Source organism: Talpa europaea (genome assembly GCF_964194135.1).
Source record: "Talpa europaea genome assembly, chromosome: 12".
Lineage (NCBI taxonomy): Eukaryota > Metazoa > Chordata > Mammalia > Eulipotyphla > Talpidae > Talpa > Talpa europaea.
Genome location: NC_140079.1, coordinates 47908699 through 47926357, shown reverse-complemented (window position 1 = coordinate 47926357; position 17659 = coordinate 47908699). Strand labels below are relative to the sequence as shown.

Below are 17659 nucleotides of genomic sequence, written 5' to 3'. Positions count from 1 at the left end.
TAGTCATTGTGTTCGACTTGGCAATGATGTCCCTGGAGTGTCCGTGTTCCACGTGGCCCCTCCAGTCAGGGCACATCTGGGCACATCCTCAGACCCTGCCTGAGGATCCTTTTGCACTTCCTGCAAGTAGTGTCCCCTGTGCTCTGACTTGTGGATTCACATCTGTAGGGTCCTTCAGGGCCATCCAGGCTGACACAGAAGGACAGCCAGGAAGCCTGGTGTGGGGGGGTGGTCTTGGGTCCCAGGCCCAACTTGGCCTTATTAATGTGTGTACTCAGTGAGGATGGGTGTGGGGAGGAGGGCTGTGCCCCATGGAGCTGTGACACCTGGTGGTTGTGACCCAGGGAAGTGCAGGCAGGAGTCTGAGGACTGACCTGGGGGTTGAGGGACTGACTTGGCAGTTTCTTGGAGCTTCTCTTTGAGAAAGGAGTGTTGGTAAAACGGCAAATTAAGAGATTTTCATAAACTAAAACTAATTGAAAAAAGAAAAGGGGTGATGTGACACCAAAGAGTAAAACAGAAAAATAAATGAAAGCCACCTCCTAGAAACAAAGAATTGCTTTTTGAAAAAGAATGAAAGGACAGCCACGGACTGGGGAGGCAAGGGAAGGAGAATCTTTGCAGAACGTATCTAATAAAGGTCTGTGTCTGGAACATAGAGTAAATAACTCTCAAAATGCAATCATAAGCAAATGACACAGTTTGAAAATTTGGCTAGAGATTTGTGTAGCCTTGCCATGAGGATATTCGAGTGGTAAGGTTCCTGTAAAGGTGCTCCTGTCACTGGCACTCAGGGAAATGATGACTGAAATCAAAGGGGGACAGCTTTCTGGAACTCTTGGAATGGGAGGCTAAATGCTGCTTGTTTGTAGGGAGCTTTGGAGCTCCTTATCACTGGTGATTATGTGTCCATTCTGGAACAAAGCCATGTCCAACCAAAAACCTGTATGTGAACACTTTATGTTTTTTGGTTTTTTTTTAAGATTTATTTATTTATTTATACAAGCACTGGGTACAGTCAGAAGCGCGAGAGGGTGAGAGAATTCACCAGAGCCAGAGCGGAGAGCAGAAAAGGCAGACCGATGAAATACGCTGCTGAGGGGGGCAGCGGGTACGGCAGGAGAGGTCTGCGCGCCATGTGGGACCCTCACAGGTGGCCGGGGATTGAACTGGCGCTGCAGGGGCTGCAGGCAGCTTCACAGCCCAGCACTCAACCACTGCGCCACCTGGGGAGGCCCTATGTGAACACTTTAAATGGCTTTATTCATTCATCTCCAGTCTGGACACCCTCCACTCTGCCATGTCTTCCAGTTCACAAATGGATGAACAAACAGAGGTGAAACCTAGTGCGTGAGTGCTCAGCAATGAGAGAGGAGTCTTGGAGACAGTATTGTGTGGAGGTATCTTGGAGACATCTAGGTCTGAACTCCTGGACCATGTTACATGGCTGTCACCTTCCATGAAAAAGGACTTTGTGGTTGAGAGTAAGGGTCTTGAGATGGGGATATGACCCTGAATTATCTGCCCTGATGTAGTCACAAGCGACGGTATAAGAGACATACAGATTTGACATAGAAAAGAGGAGGAGACTGGGTGATATGGCCAGAAGCCCAGGATGCCTGGGATACCCCTCCACCCCCACCCCCCACAGGCTCTCCTAGAAGGCTCTCCCTGTGACATGTGCACATTTCAGCCTAGGGGTACTGAATTCAGACTTCTGTCCTCCAGAACTGGAGAGAATATATCCCTGTTATTTTCAGCCACCAAGCTGTTAACAGGAACTTTGGTACAACAACCATAGGACATTAACACCATATCATTGCATTTTTGTGACCTACTGGATGAGGCTTAACCATAGGGACAGAAAACCAATTTGTGATGGTGGGGTTCGGGGTGGGTTGGCTCATCCAGGTGCATGGGAATTCTAGTAGAAGGGTGGGTAGCTGCTTACACACTGGCTGAGTTTACCTGCTGACCCAGAGGAGCAAACAAAGCATGAGGGAGGGTGTTGGGGCCGGTTTCAGGTGATTTGTATTTGTTTTTCTAATTCTCAAGGTTTCTTAATAACTTTGCTGTGAGCACTGTATACATCTCTTTCTATACATGAAATTAGGTAGAAATATTTGCTGTGCTGGCCATTCTATGGATCCTGTTTATCAGATTTGGAGCCTCTGGAACCCCTTTTCTTGCTTTTATTGGTCACCTTGCTCCTGGCCCAGGGGAGGAACTTCTGAGCTGTGCATTGGCCTTCTGTCCCTTTTCTTCCTGCGCCACCAGGGAGCATGACCACCATTTTCCCCAAGTTAACACAACCTGGTGACATCCCCTGTCTCTCCCTGTTTCCCAACTCAGCCTTCAGCTGGCCAAACCTACTAGACCATCCTTCTGGGCACATCACAGACTAGCCTCTGAGTCTGTGACTCCCAGAAATGGCTCCTCATGGTTGCAGACTCTGTCTAAACCCTCTCCATGGCTCGATATCCACTTGGAACCTGCTAGGAAGTTGCCAGATTCCTGAAAGGCATTTCCCAATCATCTGCTTTACTGGAAGGGGGTAAGGGGAGAGTAGGGCAATTGCTAGGAAGTTGGCAGCCTAGCCTTACTGAGGCTCAGCACTCCCTTTTGTAGCCAGAGCTGCTTATGGGAGATCAGTGCTTTGTTGGCACTGCGGGGATCCTGGTGGCTTCATTGCTGAGGAGACGTGCCTCAGCACACTTTCTGGAGGGGCAGAGATACCTCCGCTTCCTCATTTTCTGCAGGTCTTTGTTCCAGGAACATCAGGCCATGTAGACTGCAAGGAGTGCTGTCTCTGCGCAGTGACACCGGCCCAGTGAGCACTTAGGAGCAGGAGGGCTGCAGTGGGGCTGTTACCCCCAGGGTCACATTGGTCCTCACTTACATTCCCATCTGCACTGGCTCTGTCCCTCCTTCCCATATCATGTGACCCTGTTTTTGGCCCCCTTGTCATCCTTATCCACTCTGTTCTGTGGGATGGCAGTCTTGCCTGTGTGCACTTTGTGTTTTGAAGCATTTTTGGGGGGGTGTTCATGTGTAGACTGGATAGACAAGCATGATACCCGTGTAATCCCAGCCTCCCCTCTGGCCTCTGATTTCTCATCTCACTCTTCCCATGCTCCCCCACCCCATTTGTACTTATTTTTGTTGAAGCATTTTAAAAACAATCCCTGATATCTTTTCACCTGTGACTTTTTCAGTGATGATATCAAATGTCAGTTGATAGAGATGGGTCATAGACACAACTTCTGTGTTGTGTGGCAGGTAGCCAGGCTCCTCTTGTCTCTACAGGGTCTCCATGTGGCTGGGCCAAGTGGATGTCAAGTCTGTGGTAGCATATAACACTCCCTTCCCTTTCCCTCCTGCTCTCATCAGGTCTTAATTTGGGCCTCCCAGCTTCTGTCCAGTGTATCCTGCCCCTTATTCCATGTACCACTGTTGTCCAGCAAATCATCGTCAGCTCAGCTTCTCTGCTGCTCTATTGCTGATCACTCTGTGGGGTGCTGGGCAGCTCCCCTACCTCCACTCAACAGATAGCATAGCCCTATCCTTTTGCCTCCAGTCACAGCCAAAGACCTCTGAGGAGGAGTCAGCTCAGCATTTATATTTCCTCCCCCATGAACTACTCCCTCCTCTCCTCTCTTGCCAGTGCCACTGTCTTTATGACATGGTTTCTTTGTTGGGTTAAGCACTGCTAACATTGTCCTCAGGAGACATTGCATCCCAAGTGGCTAACAAAAGCTGGCAGTCTGCCATTTGGGGCTGTGAAGGCCTAGGCCCTCTATGTGCTTGATGCCTGTGATACTGGGGAAGGGGGTGACCTCTGAGCCCGTGATGGGAGAAGTGTGACCCTCAGAAGGTCTGTGGTGAGAAGGGGCATTACTTGGCGTGTGTTGTTTAGTCCTACAGTGCAGTCCTCACAGGTGCCCTGTAACAGGTGTACAGATGTGTAATGTCCTTCCTGATTGTTGTATCGAGTTATCCTGGGACTTGCTAATTGCAGTCTGGGGCAGCCAAAAGCTGCCAGGGTGATGAAAACAGACTGTACTTGGGTTGGTCTGTCAGATCCTCCTAACCCAGGATGCTGCCCTATGCCCTGCTGTGTAGACAGTTTAACATACAGCTTGGGAAGCACATAGGTGTCAAAGATGCTTGCTTCAGAAATGTTCCTGATTACTGTGTTCAAGATGATGAACTTGTTAATAGCTTTGTCCTTGGGTGTACATGAGTGCAGTTGGTGCGATGAATAGGCTGCAGGGTGCCATGGCACTCTTTGGCATGACCATTGTTCCTTCATTTCTTAGTCATTTTGGAAGTGAGGACTTGAGAGAGGACCCAGTGTCTGGCCCTACTTCTTATACAGTGTGAGAGTCCTACACTCATGCTGGAAGAATCCTTGGGAGATGAACACCAAGAACGGCAATTTACTTTCCTTGAATTTTCTTGATTTAGCATTTCTGCTGAAATCTAGAGCAGAAAGGGGTTTCTCGAGCTTATTTATCTGTCTTCTTCTCTTTCTTGAAGTGTGTGGGTTTGACTGCCGGCTGTGGCAGGAAGTTGGGTTAGTGGTGGATCAGCTGATCCTGAGGAAGCTTGTTCCTGAGACTTGGTGAGGGAAGTGAAGAGAAGGCTTACTGGAGGGCTGCCGAGACTCGGGCTCATCTCCCATCCACATACCCTGATCCACCTCGGGGACTCCTGAGCCTCAACCGCCACTTTGCTGGGGGGGGGGGGGGTGCAGCTCGAGAATCACTTAGGCTCTAGGAGCACCTCTTCTACCTGTCTTTGCACACACATTGTAACCCATCGGCCTCCTCTAGCCCTGGCCATGGTCGAGAAGGTTCCTCAAGGCAGTGAGCTAGGTGGTCAGGGACTCTCTCCTCTTGGTCATCTTTGACTACTGCAGTTGGTATCCACTGTCAGAAAACTGCTGGGTATTTGTCCACTGCCCTCATTATTGGCAGGTCTGGTCCCAGATGGTCCGTTGGCCCTTTCATAGATGCCTACTCCTGCAGAGCTGGGAGAATCCAGCAAGTTGACTCTCTTGTCTGTTCATATACCCTTCCATCCATCTAGTGAATGTTTCCTGAGGCCCAGGTGATCATCTGACTCTGAGTAGGCTGGAATGGGGATGCCTAACCTGAACATCAGAATGCCCAGACATACAGGTAGAGGTAGCAGACCCAGCTGTATCCTCCTGAGGTTAGTCAGAAAGGGCTTGGAGTAAAGGAGATTGCCAATGTGTACTACCCAACACAGAGAAGGCCTTTGGGAGGGGCACAATGAATCCTCACACCACTGAGTATGGGTTCTGAGATTTGGGGTTTTGGGGTGGAACTTAGATAATGAGCCTAAAGTGCAGCTCTCAACCACAGCCTGCAGGACTGTTCTGGGTGACTCGTGCCCTGCTGCCCTCCATCAGCCACGCAGGCTGCTAAGTCAGGAAGTGTCGGTGCTCTTCCTCAAGGTCGTAGATCATCTGCTTTTGGCATGTGTGGCCTATCGATGTTTTGAAAGTTGCTGACCTGGGGCCTTGGCTGCTGCCCATGTTTCCTTGGAGTCTTTGGGAACAGTCAGCCTAAGCTTTGTTGTGAATGTGAGCAGACTTACGGCCATGCCAACTGCCAGTGACCCCTGCTGGGCTGGGCACAGGCCTTTGCTGGGGCTTGTGTTCCAGATGTGCCCAGTGGACAACCAGCCACTTCCAAGTGGGGATGCCCTTACTGCATGCCTATTGGAGCAGGAATAAACCCAGTGGCCACTCCCACCCTTGTTTCATAGTGGCAAGAGGAAGACAGATGCCGAGAGTCTTCCATCCATGTGACCGACCCATGGGTGGGGTTTCCAGAAGGCTCATGGCATTTGGGTTTTCTCTGAGCTGGCCTGCTCCATTCTAAAAGGTAGAGAAGCGAACTTCCTTCACAGCCTGATAGCCAGCTTCCTCCCAGTAAGTTTTGGCGGTGACAGGGCTGGATATGCTTTGGATTATCAGATAAAGGGTATATGCCTCATGTTTCAGTTTTCTGCTTTTGACCTAAACAGATCCCCATTCCTCCTCCTAATGAAACTGTGCAAAACCAGGTGTATGTCACAGTTTGTGGGTGCTGACCTGTGTGTTTACAACTATAAGATACGACTCAGGTTCAGAGTACAAGAGCAGGGTTTATTAACAAAGGGGGAGTAGGGGAAAATGGAAAGTTTCCTAAGGCCGCAAATGGCTGGCTGTCCTAACCACATAGTGTCCACAGTGTCCAGTAGTCTACAGCTAAAGGCTGCTCATGCAAGATGGCATTGTCACTTTGACAAGAGTCTGGAGCTGGTGGCATACCGGGACCCAACTCATGCAGCAGCTGGAGGGAGCCACAAATGGAGCTGCTGAGGCAGCAGTGCAGTAGAAATCTGAATACTGAACTGGACAGTGCTGGATGCAACACCACCAGCCAGTGGTGCCATACATGCTTGGAGGCAGACTCTCAGGCGCTGGACAGAAAGTTCACAAGCAGTGGACAGTTCCTAGAAATGGCCAGACACAAGTTAGCCATCAGCAGTGTGGATCAGGCACCAGTGTTACAGCTCCTTCATAGATGCTGGGCATAGGCCAGCAGAAGGCAGCTCTTTTAGCGGGGGTGCCAGGGAACCAGGAACCAGCACAGAGCTCTTTCAAGGGTGTCAGGCATAGGCCAGTGGCACTTGTTACCAGGCAGTGTGGAAACACAGCTGGAGGCAGGAGCAGCAGTCGGGTGGCACCTTGAAGCAGAGATCAGGTCTTGGAGTTCTGCAAAGGTCTCAGAGGTCTATACAGGAAAGTCTGAACAAGTCTGCTAGAGCCATCTAAAACCTCAACTTATATCCCAATCTGGGAGCCTGCCTTTCAAGCCTAATTGGTCTGTTTTCAAAACCTGAATGGTCTCAGAACCTTGAATGGCACTGGTGGGAGCTTGAACCTGAAAGGTCCATTTTCGAAAGCAGGTGGGTTTTAAAACCAACACTCCAGGGCCTCCCTGGTGGTGCAAGGGGTTGGGCACCGCACTGTGAAGCAATCTGCAGCCTCTGCAAGACGAATTCGATCCCCAGCTGGCCAGGGAGCAGCCCACATGGCGCAGCAGACCTCTCCTGTCTCACCTGCTGTTCCCCTCAGCAGTGTATTTCAGTCAGTCTGCCTGTTCTGTTCCCCACTCTGTCTCTGGTGAATCCTCTCACACCCCACATCTCTGGCCTGTACCCCTGCTCTTGTATGCATAAATAAATAAATCTTTTTTAAAAAACAAAAAACCAACACTCTACAAGTGCATTCAGACCCCACCTATACTGAGGTCAGTGGTCTTGTGTCAGTGGTGGGCACCGCCCTGGAGCCAGGGTGTGTGTCTGAGCGTTTGACCCACAGGCTGCTGTGACATAGCACAGGATGGCTTTGTTAGAGTGGGTGCTGCAGCTGCCATCTAAGCCCACAGGTTGTGTGCTGAGCTTGGGGGCCTCTCCCCGCAGTCTGTTGGGTGTGCCAGTGCAACTCCAAACCTATTGTAGCTCCTCTTACATTCACAAAGTAACTGCCTGTAGCCCCTGGGTAAATGTTGGCGAAAGGCGAGTTTTAGTACATTTTAGAGCTCCTTAGATATTCACTTTCCTTAAACCTTATAAATATTTTAAATTTGTTGTGTTGTTACACTCTCATCAGGCCCCTGAGCTGGGAGTTTGCAGGAAGTGGAGGGACCCTGCCTTGAGAGGGCTGCTCCAAATCAGAGTTTTGTGATCTTCAGAGAGGGCCTAGCCAGGGGCTTGGTGGTGAGCAGTAGCTTGCCCACAGTTGCCCCATGAAGGGTCAGTGTCTTCAGCCCTCGACTGAGGAACTTAGAGCCAACACACTAATCAGACAGCTGAACAATCTTGGGGAATGTGAGGTCCTGAGAGGTGGGCACTACTGGCTTGCCCTGGTGGGGTTCATCCTCAGGAAGTGCCCCCTTCCTCTTCTTCATTGCCCTAAACATGACCTTGAGCCCACACTGCCGTCGTGGTCCCTGGGGGCTCACCACCAAGCCCCAAGCCCTGTGCTCTCTGTGTCCCTTATCTCTGCTCTGGGCTTCACACCTGCTGTTCTCTCTGTCTAGCACACGCTTCCTGACTGTGACCATTTGGTGACTTTAGAGAGTGCCAACGAGCAGGGCCTCTTTGCTTCAGCTTTGCCTTTGCTGTGGTGTTTTCATGTCTCCTCCTGCTTCCCTTCCTCCCACTTTGTCAGCCTTGCCCTGAACATGTTCACAGATGGGAATCCCATGCCTCTTGGAGAATCCTCTGTGTCTTTAGGCTACATTGCTTAAAGCCCCTGAGTCTTCAGAGAAAAAGACCCTCTTGATCCCAAGTGTAGGTCATGGCCTTATGGAGGTTCATGCCTCTAGAACTTGCCAATTTTAGGTGAGTTCTGTCAACATTGTTAACTGGGACTTTGAGTGAAACAACATAGACTTAAACTTTTTTTGCCAAATGCTTATTAATATAAACAAGAATTCAGTCTTATGGTATATTTCTGACTACAAAAACATCACCAACCTTCTTCCTAAAGACCCTAAACAAGATATTCAACAATCTTTGTATTTATTTATTCATTCAGTTTCCAACCTACTCCACAGATGGGCAAGCCCATCCTGGCACCTCACAGGTAAAGTAGGAACCCACCCTGGATAGAACTCCCTTCCGTCACAGAGCATGTCACATATATACCCACACTCACTCCAACCGGGACCGTTGAGTCATGCCCTTGAACAAAGGGCCTGTGGCGCACACCGTATTGATATTAAACCCGAGAAGGCTCCTCAGCTGTCTGCAGTTGGTCCCTCTCCCATACGGCTCTAGGCACACGCGAATCTGTTTTCTGTCCTTTTAGTTTTGCTTTTTCTATAAGTTCTTGGTTGTTACATGGTAGACTCCTTGCGCTTAGGCCATGGGGTTTTCAAGAGTGTACATGTTGTGTCCGTCAGTAATTTGTTCCCTTTTATTTCTAGGTAGTAGTCTGTTTGTCCATCCATGGATAGCCATTGAGTTGTTGCTACATTTTTGAACCCTTAGGGCAATTCTGCTTTACACATTTACATATAAGTTTTTTTTTTTTAAATAGAGGCATGTTTTATTTATTTGTTTGTTTGTTTTGTTTTGTTTTGTTTATACATGCACTGGGTACAGTCAGAAGCGCGGGAGGGTGAGAGAATTCACCAGAGCCAGAGCGGGGAGCAGAGCAGGCAGAAGGACCGAAGTACACTGCTGAGGGGAGCAGCGGGCGGCAGGAGAGGTCTGCGCGCCATGTGGGACCCTCCTCCAGTGGCCGGGGAGCAGCCGGGGATCGAACCGGCGCTGCAGAGGCTGCAGGCAGCTTCGCAACCCAGCGCTCAACCGCTGCACCACCGGGGAGGCCCTACATATAAGTTTTTGTGTAGATGTTTATGTTCGTATCCATTGGGTATATCCCTAGGTGTGGAATTGCTGGTTTATGAGTTGAATATGAGTTTAGCCTTTTAAGGAATTTCTAGACTATTTTCTTACAGTGGCTGTATTGTGTGTGTTCCCACTCACAGCAGGCTGGACTTCTGGTATATGGTCAGTCTCTTGTAGCTATTCTGATAGGTGCATGCCACCCCCCTCTACTGTCCCCTCATGCTATCTGCGCTTCATGATGAGTCCTGATGCCCAGCTACCCCTAGACCTTCTTTGAGATTATTCTCTTCATCCCAGTTCCAGTAAAGCCTGGAATATTTCCAAGGACCTGCCATGCCAGGTACTCTGTGGTGCTGTGCTTCTCTTCTGAATGACAGTCCTGCAGCGGGTAGATGGTTGAGCTGTGGGGTGGATTGGCTCATCCTGAACTGGCTTTGGGGAAGTCTGACCCCTTCTCAGGAAATTGTGGGTCCTTTTGCCTGCAGATTGATTCCCTTACCAGGAGCAGGACAGAGACTGGATACCACCTGTTGTCTGCTCCAAGGGGTAATGTACTTAAGGAGTGTAGGACAATTTCTGGAGTGTCAGGTTCCTTGGGGTAAGTGTTGGCACTCAGCATGAGACTTCTTTAAAAAGATTTATTTTTCTATTTATACAATAGCTGGGGTACAGGCCAGAGGCACGGGAGGGTGAGAGGATTCACCAGAGACAGAGTGGGGAGCAGAACAGGCAGACAGACCGAAAGCACTGCTGAGGGGAGCAGCGGGCGAGACAGGAGAGGTCTGCCATGCCATGTGGGAATCTCCCTGGCCGGCCGGGAATCGAACCCGCGCTGCAGAGGCCGCGGGACAGCTTCACAGCGCTGCGCTTAACCCGCTGTGCTACCGGGAGGCCCAGCATGAGACTTCTTAACGGGAAGGGGAGGATCCTGGTAAGCAAGGGGTGTATCTCTCACATGCCCATAGTGACTGGTGGACGTACAGGCATCAGAGTCATGGCCCAACAATTGGTTGGCTCTCCCCACTCATGTGGAGCTATACTTCCCATACCATCTTGACACCTGGAAGGGGAGAAGACATGGGCAGTGGAAGTGGGAAGACATTCAGAGCGGGAGGCCTGAGTGGTACATTGGCAGTGGAGCTGAGGGAGCCCAGCTCCCTACTGCAGTACAGAGGAGGCTGAGCCCTTGAGTGGAGGTGTGCACTAAGATAGGGAGTCTTGGTGGTAGGCCAGGACCACAGTATGGGGTCGCTGTGCTGCACAGAAGGTGGTATTGGGTGAGGAAGGGGGTATGTGGAGCATAGATGTGGGAGAAACAGGTTTTGGTATCAGATAGGTGAGGAGGGGGTGCTGGGAGTCCAGGATGGTAAGGCGAGGGTACTAAGTGCCCAGATGGGTGAAGGGATGCAATCCTCCATCTAGATATCCACTTTCTTTGCAGAATTTCACCAGAGATTTTGATCTCTGAATAGCTGACTTTAAAATATTTATTTTGAGGATTTTTAGCGTACGTATTCTTGTGACATTTGGTAATTCCATTCTCCTATGTGCAGTGACAGATGTCACTGAAGCTGTGACGTGGCAGCTGGGCAGGTGTTAGGCATCCTGCTAGGGTGGTTGCTGGTATTAGTCTGCCTCCTGCTCATGCAGGCCACTTTGTTCTTAAGGGGTGTCTGTGAGGTGGGATGGCCTTGGCTGATGCTGTTTTGGGAGATCTGGGAGGGGCTGTCTGTTGCCTGTATCTCCACAATTGCCTCTTTGTGCCCCCAGCCCTGGCCCCTGTGCTCTCTAAGGAACTCCTCCTGTTGATCCTTCAAAACCCTGCTCTGGTGACCTTTTCTATAATTTTCAGACATTTTTGTGTGTGTTCTCTCTGGCCATTAGTAAAAACCGTGTCCTAGTTCTGCTCTGCATGTAAATGGGACGTGAGTCTTTGGATTTCTGGATAACTTCGTTGACACTTTCCCATTTTGCTTTTTTTGCAGGATTCTGTTTCGCTGAGACCATCAATTCGGTTTCAAGGAAGTCAAGGGGTGAGTCATTTCTATCTTAACTGTGTTAGGAATGTAGTGTGTGGGGCCTGTTGTTGCTCACTGGCGCAGCCACAGGTAGCAGCAGCATTTTTGTATTGGTCCCCTCTTCCCTCCTCAACCCTGTGCAAGGTCCAAGGTCCTCCTCTGGATACCCCTAGGCTGATCCTGTGCTTGGGGCGCCACCAACAGGTTAGGTTGTCTGTGCTGAAAGCAGCTCGCCTACCCAGCAGCCCCCCCTTTCTTCATGTAGCTGATATGTATTTGGCCTCCGGTCCTTCAGCACTTGTTCTGACCCAGCCTTCATGATGATTTGAAACAATAGCCTGGAAAACCAAGATCTGTAGCCGTGTCTCCCCAGTGGATGAGGTCTGTGGTTGGTGGTTTGAACTTTGGTATTGGGGGTGGTTATAAGAACTTAGCACTCCCTTTTTTTTTGGAAATGTATTTTATTTTAAATGTCCATCTTATGAAAGAATTGGGGGATGAGAAAAAAGGTGAGTTGTCCACAATTTTGCCTCCCAGGTCTTGGGACCCCTGTATTCCCTGCCCACTAAATATGCCTTAGACCACACTAAACTTCCTTCAAGTCTTTATTGCAAGGCTTTTTTCCTGAGGAGTTGCCACATGTGTCTAAGTCAGTTTTCATCTGGGCCAACCTGGAGAGAGGTCCAGTTTGTGACTCTGCATGTGTCCCTTTGTCTGCAACACAGAAACAACACAGCACAGAAACAACAGGAAGTTTATCTCAAGCTCACATTTGTGAGGCTAGCCAGTTTGAAATTCCAAGTCTACAGGTGAAACTGCAGTTTCCTGCATGATTATCTATGGTCCACCCAAAACATCGAGGTTCATCACCTTAAAGTCCGCTGGTTGGGCGTTAAGATGTTGCCATGCAGGACCTCCCTGGTGGTGAAAGGGGTTAAAGCATCAGCACTATGAAGCTGACTACTGCAGCACGAATTCGATCCCCGGCCAGGGAGGTGACCCACATGGTGCAGCAGACCCCTCCTGGCTTGCCCACTGCTCCCCTCAGCAGTGTATTTCAGTCAATCTGCCTGTTCTGCTCCCCACTCTGTCTCTGGTGAATCCTCTCCCCGGCTTCCTGCACCTCTGGCCTGTACCCCAGTTCTTGTATGCATAAATAAATAAATCTAAAAAAAAAAAAAAAGATGTCGATGTCGCCACATCTTCAGGACTTTTCCATGGTACCCCCAGGCTAGTGTTCATGGTGTCTCTGGGGGCTGCAGCTTGGCTAAGGCAGAGGGTGGGTGTACAGGAATTGACCATCACACCCATTCTAGTCAGGGCTGGTAGTGAGACATCCCAGAAAGACCTAGACCCCCCTGTCCTTCATGCCTCCTCCATTCACAACATCAGAGTCTGTGGTCACCCTTTTCCTCTACCCTTTATATTCCCAGGTCCACGGTCAGTGTTGGGGTCAGAGGGATCTGCTGCCATACTGGCCCTGTGGCGCCCTCTGGTGTCCATGGTCATTCCTCAGCAGCTGAGGGAAAATGAAAGAGCTCATTCCACAGTGTCTCTTTGTGGTCACACATGGAAAACATGCCCTGTGTCGCTGAATACCTATGTAAAACCAGAGCACTGTATCCATACCAGAGTTAGGGGTCCCACTGTCTAGAATGGTGTAGAATCATCCTTTGCCTGTTTTTCCTTTCTCTTGGGCATACTCGTGTATAGCTGTACTCGTGTATAACTGTACTCATGTATAGCTGGTTTCCCAGCTGTTTATCAGGTCAGGCCCTGGGTCTGCCCCAGTCTGTGACCTCTAGACCACATCTTCTTCCTCCTGGTCATTGATGGGCCATGTTCCCTTCTCCCTGCCAAGTGTGAGGGCCTGCTTTCCTGGCCCTGAACTGCAGTTTCTAGTAGAAAATATGGCAGCACCTGTCTGTGTCTGGGATCAACTCTGCAGAACAGCCAGGAATGTGCACTTGGTGTGCTGGTGTTTATAATGGGCTTTTTGGACGTGCTGGAAAACTGACTGCACTGGTTCCTCTGGGAGTCCACAGTGCTGAGGAAGGAAGTGGGTGCTCTGAAAGACCCTGTGTTTGAGTTGGGGAGGTGAAGGTCTCCCCTAAGAAGGAGAAACAGGTGACTCTTGAGGGTCAGTCAGCTTGGGGTGGAAAGTCCAACTCAGAATGTATTTAAATCTAAGGGTTCCCTTGGAAATGAAAACTAAAAAAGAAAACTAAAGTTCCCTGAAAATAGCTCTGGTCAGTCAGTGTTTGGGTTCCTGCGCTCCCGTTTTGTCTGGTTTTTACCTGACGGAATATTGAGTACTTTCCTCACTGTTTCCCTCACCCCTCAGAACTTATTTTGTCTTTTCAGAGTTCCCACCTGTACTGCAAATGAAGCCCCACAAATCTGGGGCTTAACAGAGTTCAAAGGACAGAGACAAAAGGGTTCTGGGGACCTGAACCAGTAAAGGCCCCAGAAATAAGATGTTGATCCTCGTGGGCGCTTAGGACCCTTGGACTGGTCAAATCTGTTTCCTGCTTCAGGTCCATGTATGTCCACAGATTTCCACCCCTCCCCCCTGATCTGGAATTGGGGCTGACATCATACTCAGCTAGACTTGAGCCAGCTGAGGGTACCCTCTGTCCCTCAAGGTAGCTGTTGCCTGAACTGACAGACAAAGATGCCACCTAGGAGGTTGGTCTTGTCAGGATGGGTGGGGAGGGCCTGGAAACAGATATGGAGAGGGAGGATCAAGAGTGGATTAAGGGAGGACCTGGGACATAGTTGGGGGAGATTTCCCATATCAGGATTCAGGTTCTTTTGGAAGCTCATTTTGATTTGCTGGCCTGTGATGCCCAGGCCTCCTTCCTCATTGGGCAGCTATGGAGTGGGTCCTTGGGTGTGGCATGTCCTGCAGTGACTCTCGGAACTGAGCCTCCAATTATGAGTGCAGTGCTTCTAGTGATTTCTCACATCTGAGGGGACAGGTGTCACAGGTAGGCTCTCCTTGCTGACGAGGATATGTTGAGTACAGGCAGGAGAAGTTCAAGGGCCCAGGCCTCCCAAATGCTCCTGTAGGGCTATGGGTACAGTGTGTGGGTGTTTCCATGTGTGTCTGTGTGCATGTGTATATGCGTACATGTGTATACCTGAGTGCCTGTGCAGGTGCACATGCTTTCTCACTCATGTTCACATCTTCTGGTTTAAGGTCAGTTATCAGAAGTGGGTCAAGGTGTGATTTTCCAGATACTGAGTGTGAACCACTCCTCTCTCTCAGATCCTAGGAAATAAATAGCCATTATGTTCAGATTTGGGCACTGCCACACTGTAAGTCTCCAGAGGCAATGACTGAGTGGGGCCCATGGAGAGCTTTGACCTTACCTGCGTCTGCTGTGTGTAGCAGCTTCTGTGTTTGCACCAGCACCTCAGGGACAGGCACGACAACGGCGGGCTGGAGGGGTGCTGACAGACCTTGGGGCTAGTAGGTCCCCAGTTCTCAGCCTCAGACACTGGTGAGTGCCAGCCGAGCATGCACCATCCAGCAGGGACTGGCCAGACTCCGTCTGCCCCAGTGCCCTGCTGAGAAGTGCTTCATTGCACTTGGCTCTCTGTGCATCCCTGGGTCTCCTTGGAGCAGAATCTGCCTGTGTGCTGGGAGGTCATGTGGTGTCTTGGGGCCAACTTTGGACCAGGTGTGCATGCGCTACCTTCAGTATCCCTCTTCGTGGTCCGAGCCTAGGTCCCTGGGCTCTGGGCAGTGGCAGTGGTTCGGTCTAGTACTGTGTTCTGTCCGGTGCTGATTAGGTTTGTTGGTGTCCTCAGCATACAGAGGTGGTGACACTGCCTGGGTACTGTGCCTGATACCTTTCCTCCTTTACCCTCCATATATCTGTCCAGCTGTGCTGAGCCCCTGCACTCAATCCCAGGGATTTGTTTCTAGGGGGTCTCCCTGGTGACAGGGTTCTGGAGGCCCTTCCTGCGTGGGGGACCCTCCTCCCCTCCTCAGCATTCCCTAGGTCTTTACCCTGTGAGGGTCACCTGGAATGCACTGGCCTGTGGGTGAGGTGCTTTCCCATCTGCTCTGAACTGGCACCTGGGCGGGGAGCAGCTCTCTCTGTGCAGAATGCCAAGTCTTTTCTTGGGGGGCTGGGCCCTAGAGGTACTTTCCAAAGTCAGGGTGGTGTACATAGGACATGTGTCCTGTGTTGTGTAGAGCTAAGTTGGTCTGTCAGGGAGCTGCCCTGTCTGTGAGCCCTGCCTGCCTGTTTATGCCACAGGCTGGTGAGTGGACACTTGGGTAGAGGTCATGTCCAGTAAGGGAGGTAGAGAAGGTGTTGCTGAATGGGAGCAAGGGTTGACAGTCCTGTCTGCTCAGTATGCTCTGTTGGCTGCCAGTGCCATCTGGTTCATTTGATCTTCCAGGATGTCCTAGGCCACATTTCCCATTTGGTGGGTGGGAAAACAGATCAGGCTGATCAATCTGTGCTCCTTAGGCCTGGATGCCGCCACCATTACAAACCAGACCTATCCCTCCCCCCCCACCGTGGGAACTAAGCACCCTGAGTGTGGCTGAGGGTGGGTGGCAGGGATGGTGGTGGGATGAGCTGCTGCCCTGCTGCTGTTAGGAACACAAAGGTGTGTTTCACAGGGAAGCACTAGCATGCTGTCTTGTAAGGGATGTGATATGTGGTGGGGAGGGGTCCAGCACTGGCCTGACCTGCAGTCCCCTCCATGCTGCGGACCTACTGGTGACATCCTCCCTCTCCACACAGCACATCTGCATCCCTCAGCCTGACTTCCCCTCAGAGGCGCGGACCTTCTCCTTCTACCTCTCTAACATCGGCCGTGACAGCCCCCAAGGCAGCTTTGATTGCATCCAGCAATACGTCTCCAGGTGAGGTGCTCTGGTCCCACTCACGGTATACCCCACCATTCACTGGCTTCTACCCTTGGTCCCTCTCCCCCTACCTGGTCCCTCTGGCGTCTCTGCCTTCCTCCTTAAATCTGGCAACTCTGGCTGGACTCCTGCCTGGGCCTTGCCTACCGTATCTGGCCCAGAGCCACTTCTCTCAGAAGCCTCCGTGACGTCTTTCAGGGTGTCCAGGGGATGAGTGCATGTGTTGGGTGCTACCTCTGGCCCTGGAGCCTGGGCCCCTTGTTTCTTCCATCAGGAAGAAGGCCCTATGGAAGCCTTGTAGCCCAAGCCAGTGCTGACCCCCTGGGTGTTCACCTGGGCTCTGGCCCTTGTCTTGTAGCCATGGGGATGTCCACCTGGACTGCCTGGGCAGCATCCAGGACAAGATCACTGTGTGTGCCACTGATGACTCCTACCAAAAGGCTCGGCAGAGCATGGCGCAGGCCGAGGAGGAGACGCGTAGCCGTGGTGCCATCGTCATCAAGCCTGGAGGCCGCTACATGGGTGAGGAGGAGGCAGGCTTTGCTGTGGGGACTGTGGCATGGGGGCTCCTGCTGCCAGACAACTGTCTGGGAAGCAGTCTCAGGGCCCATCCAGGAACAGGAGTGTGGCTGACAAAGGTGTGGCCCCTGCAGGACTAGTAGCTTTTGTGGGTGGGAAAGGATAGTCCCGTTCTGCTGGCGTGTCGGGGGTGGCGGTGGGGGCTGCTGTGACATTTGCTTTCTTGCCACCTTCAGATGAACTCAGTGCTCAAGAACTCTAGATCGCAGTCTGCTTGCCTCTTTCCCACACTGTGGCCTCAGGGCCCTCTGCCAGGCAGGGAAACACACCTCTGAGAATGCACTACTGTGTCTTGCCTCCTTCTAATGCCAGCCCTGCTCTCCCTGCCCAGCTGCTCCTCTCCAGGGCCTTGTGGCCAGGAGCCTGCTGCTGCGGTGGGGGCAGTGAAGGACCATGGGGTCAAGAACAAGTAGGATACACCTGATTCCCTGCTCCTGGGAGGACTGTGGCAACTTGGCATCTGCCTGGAGACGCTATTAGACTGTTTGTGTGGGAAGCGCCTGCAGCCTATGTGGCTATGGCTGTCTCTGCCAGGACCAACTTCTTCACATCCTTCCCTCCCTGCCCCCCCATGGAAACATGGGACCAGTGTAGGGCTGTGAAGTGGTTTGGGACTCTCTTTAACATAGTGGATGGTCATTTTTGGTCCCAGTATTTAGGTCACTCATGATGAAGCTAGTTAAGTCCTTAAACATGCTTCTGCTTCTTGTGGCTCCCACTCCTAAAACTGGGT

The 17659-nt window shown here is 51.1% G+C and overlaps 1 protein-coding gene across 1 annotated transcript in view; it reads left to right on the top strand.

Moving 5' to 3' along the window:
• The window catches only part of ELL (elongation factor for RNA polymerase II), a gene marked incomplete at its 3' end in the record, with an annotated part of 59975 nt that overhangs the window by 26354 nt on the left and 15962 nt on the right, over positions 1–17659 (top strand). The window contains exons 2-4 of the mRNA XM_084249095.1: positions 11424–11471; positions 16223–16344; positions 16706–16869. Coding sequence (XP_084105221.1) covers positions 11424–11471; positions 16223–16344; positions 16706–16869 — 334 coding nt within the window. The remainder of the gene's footprint in view (positions 1–11423; positions 11472–16222; positions 16345–16705; positions 16870–17659) is intronic.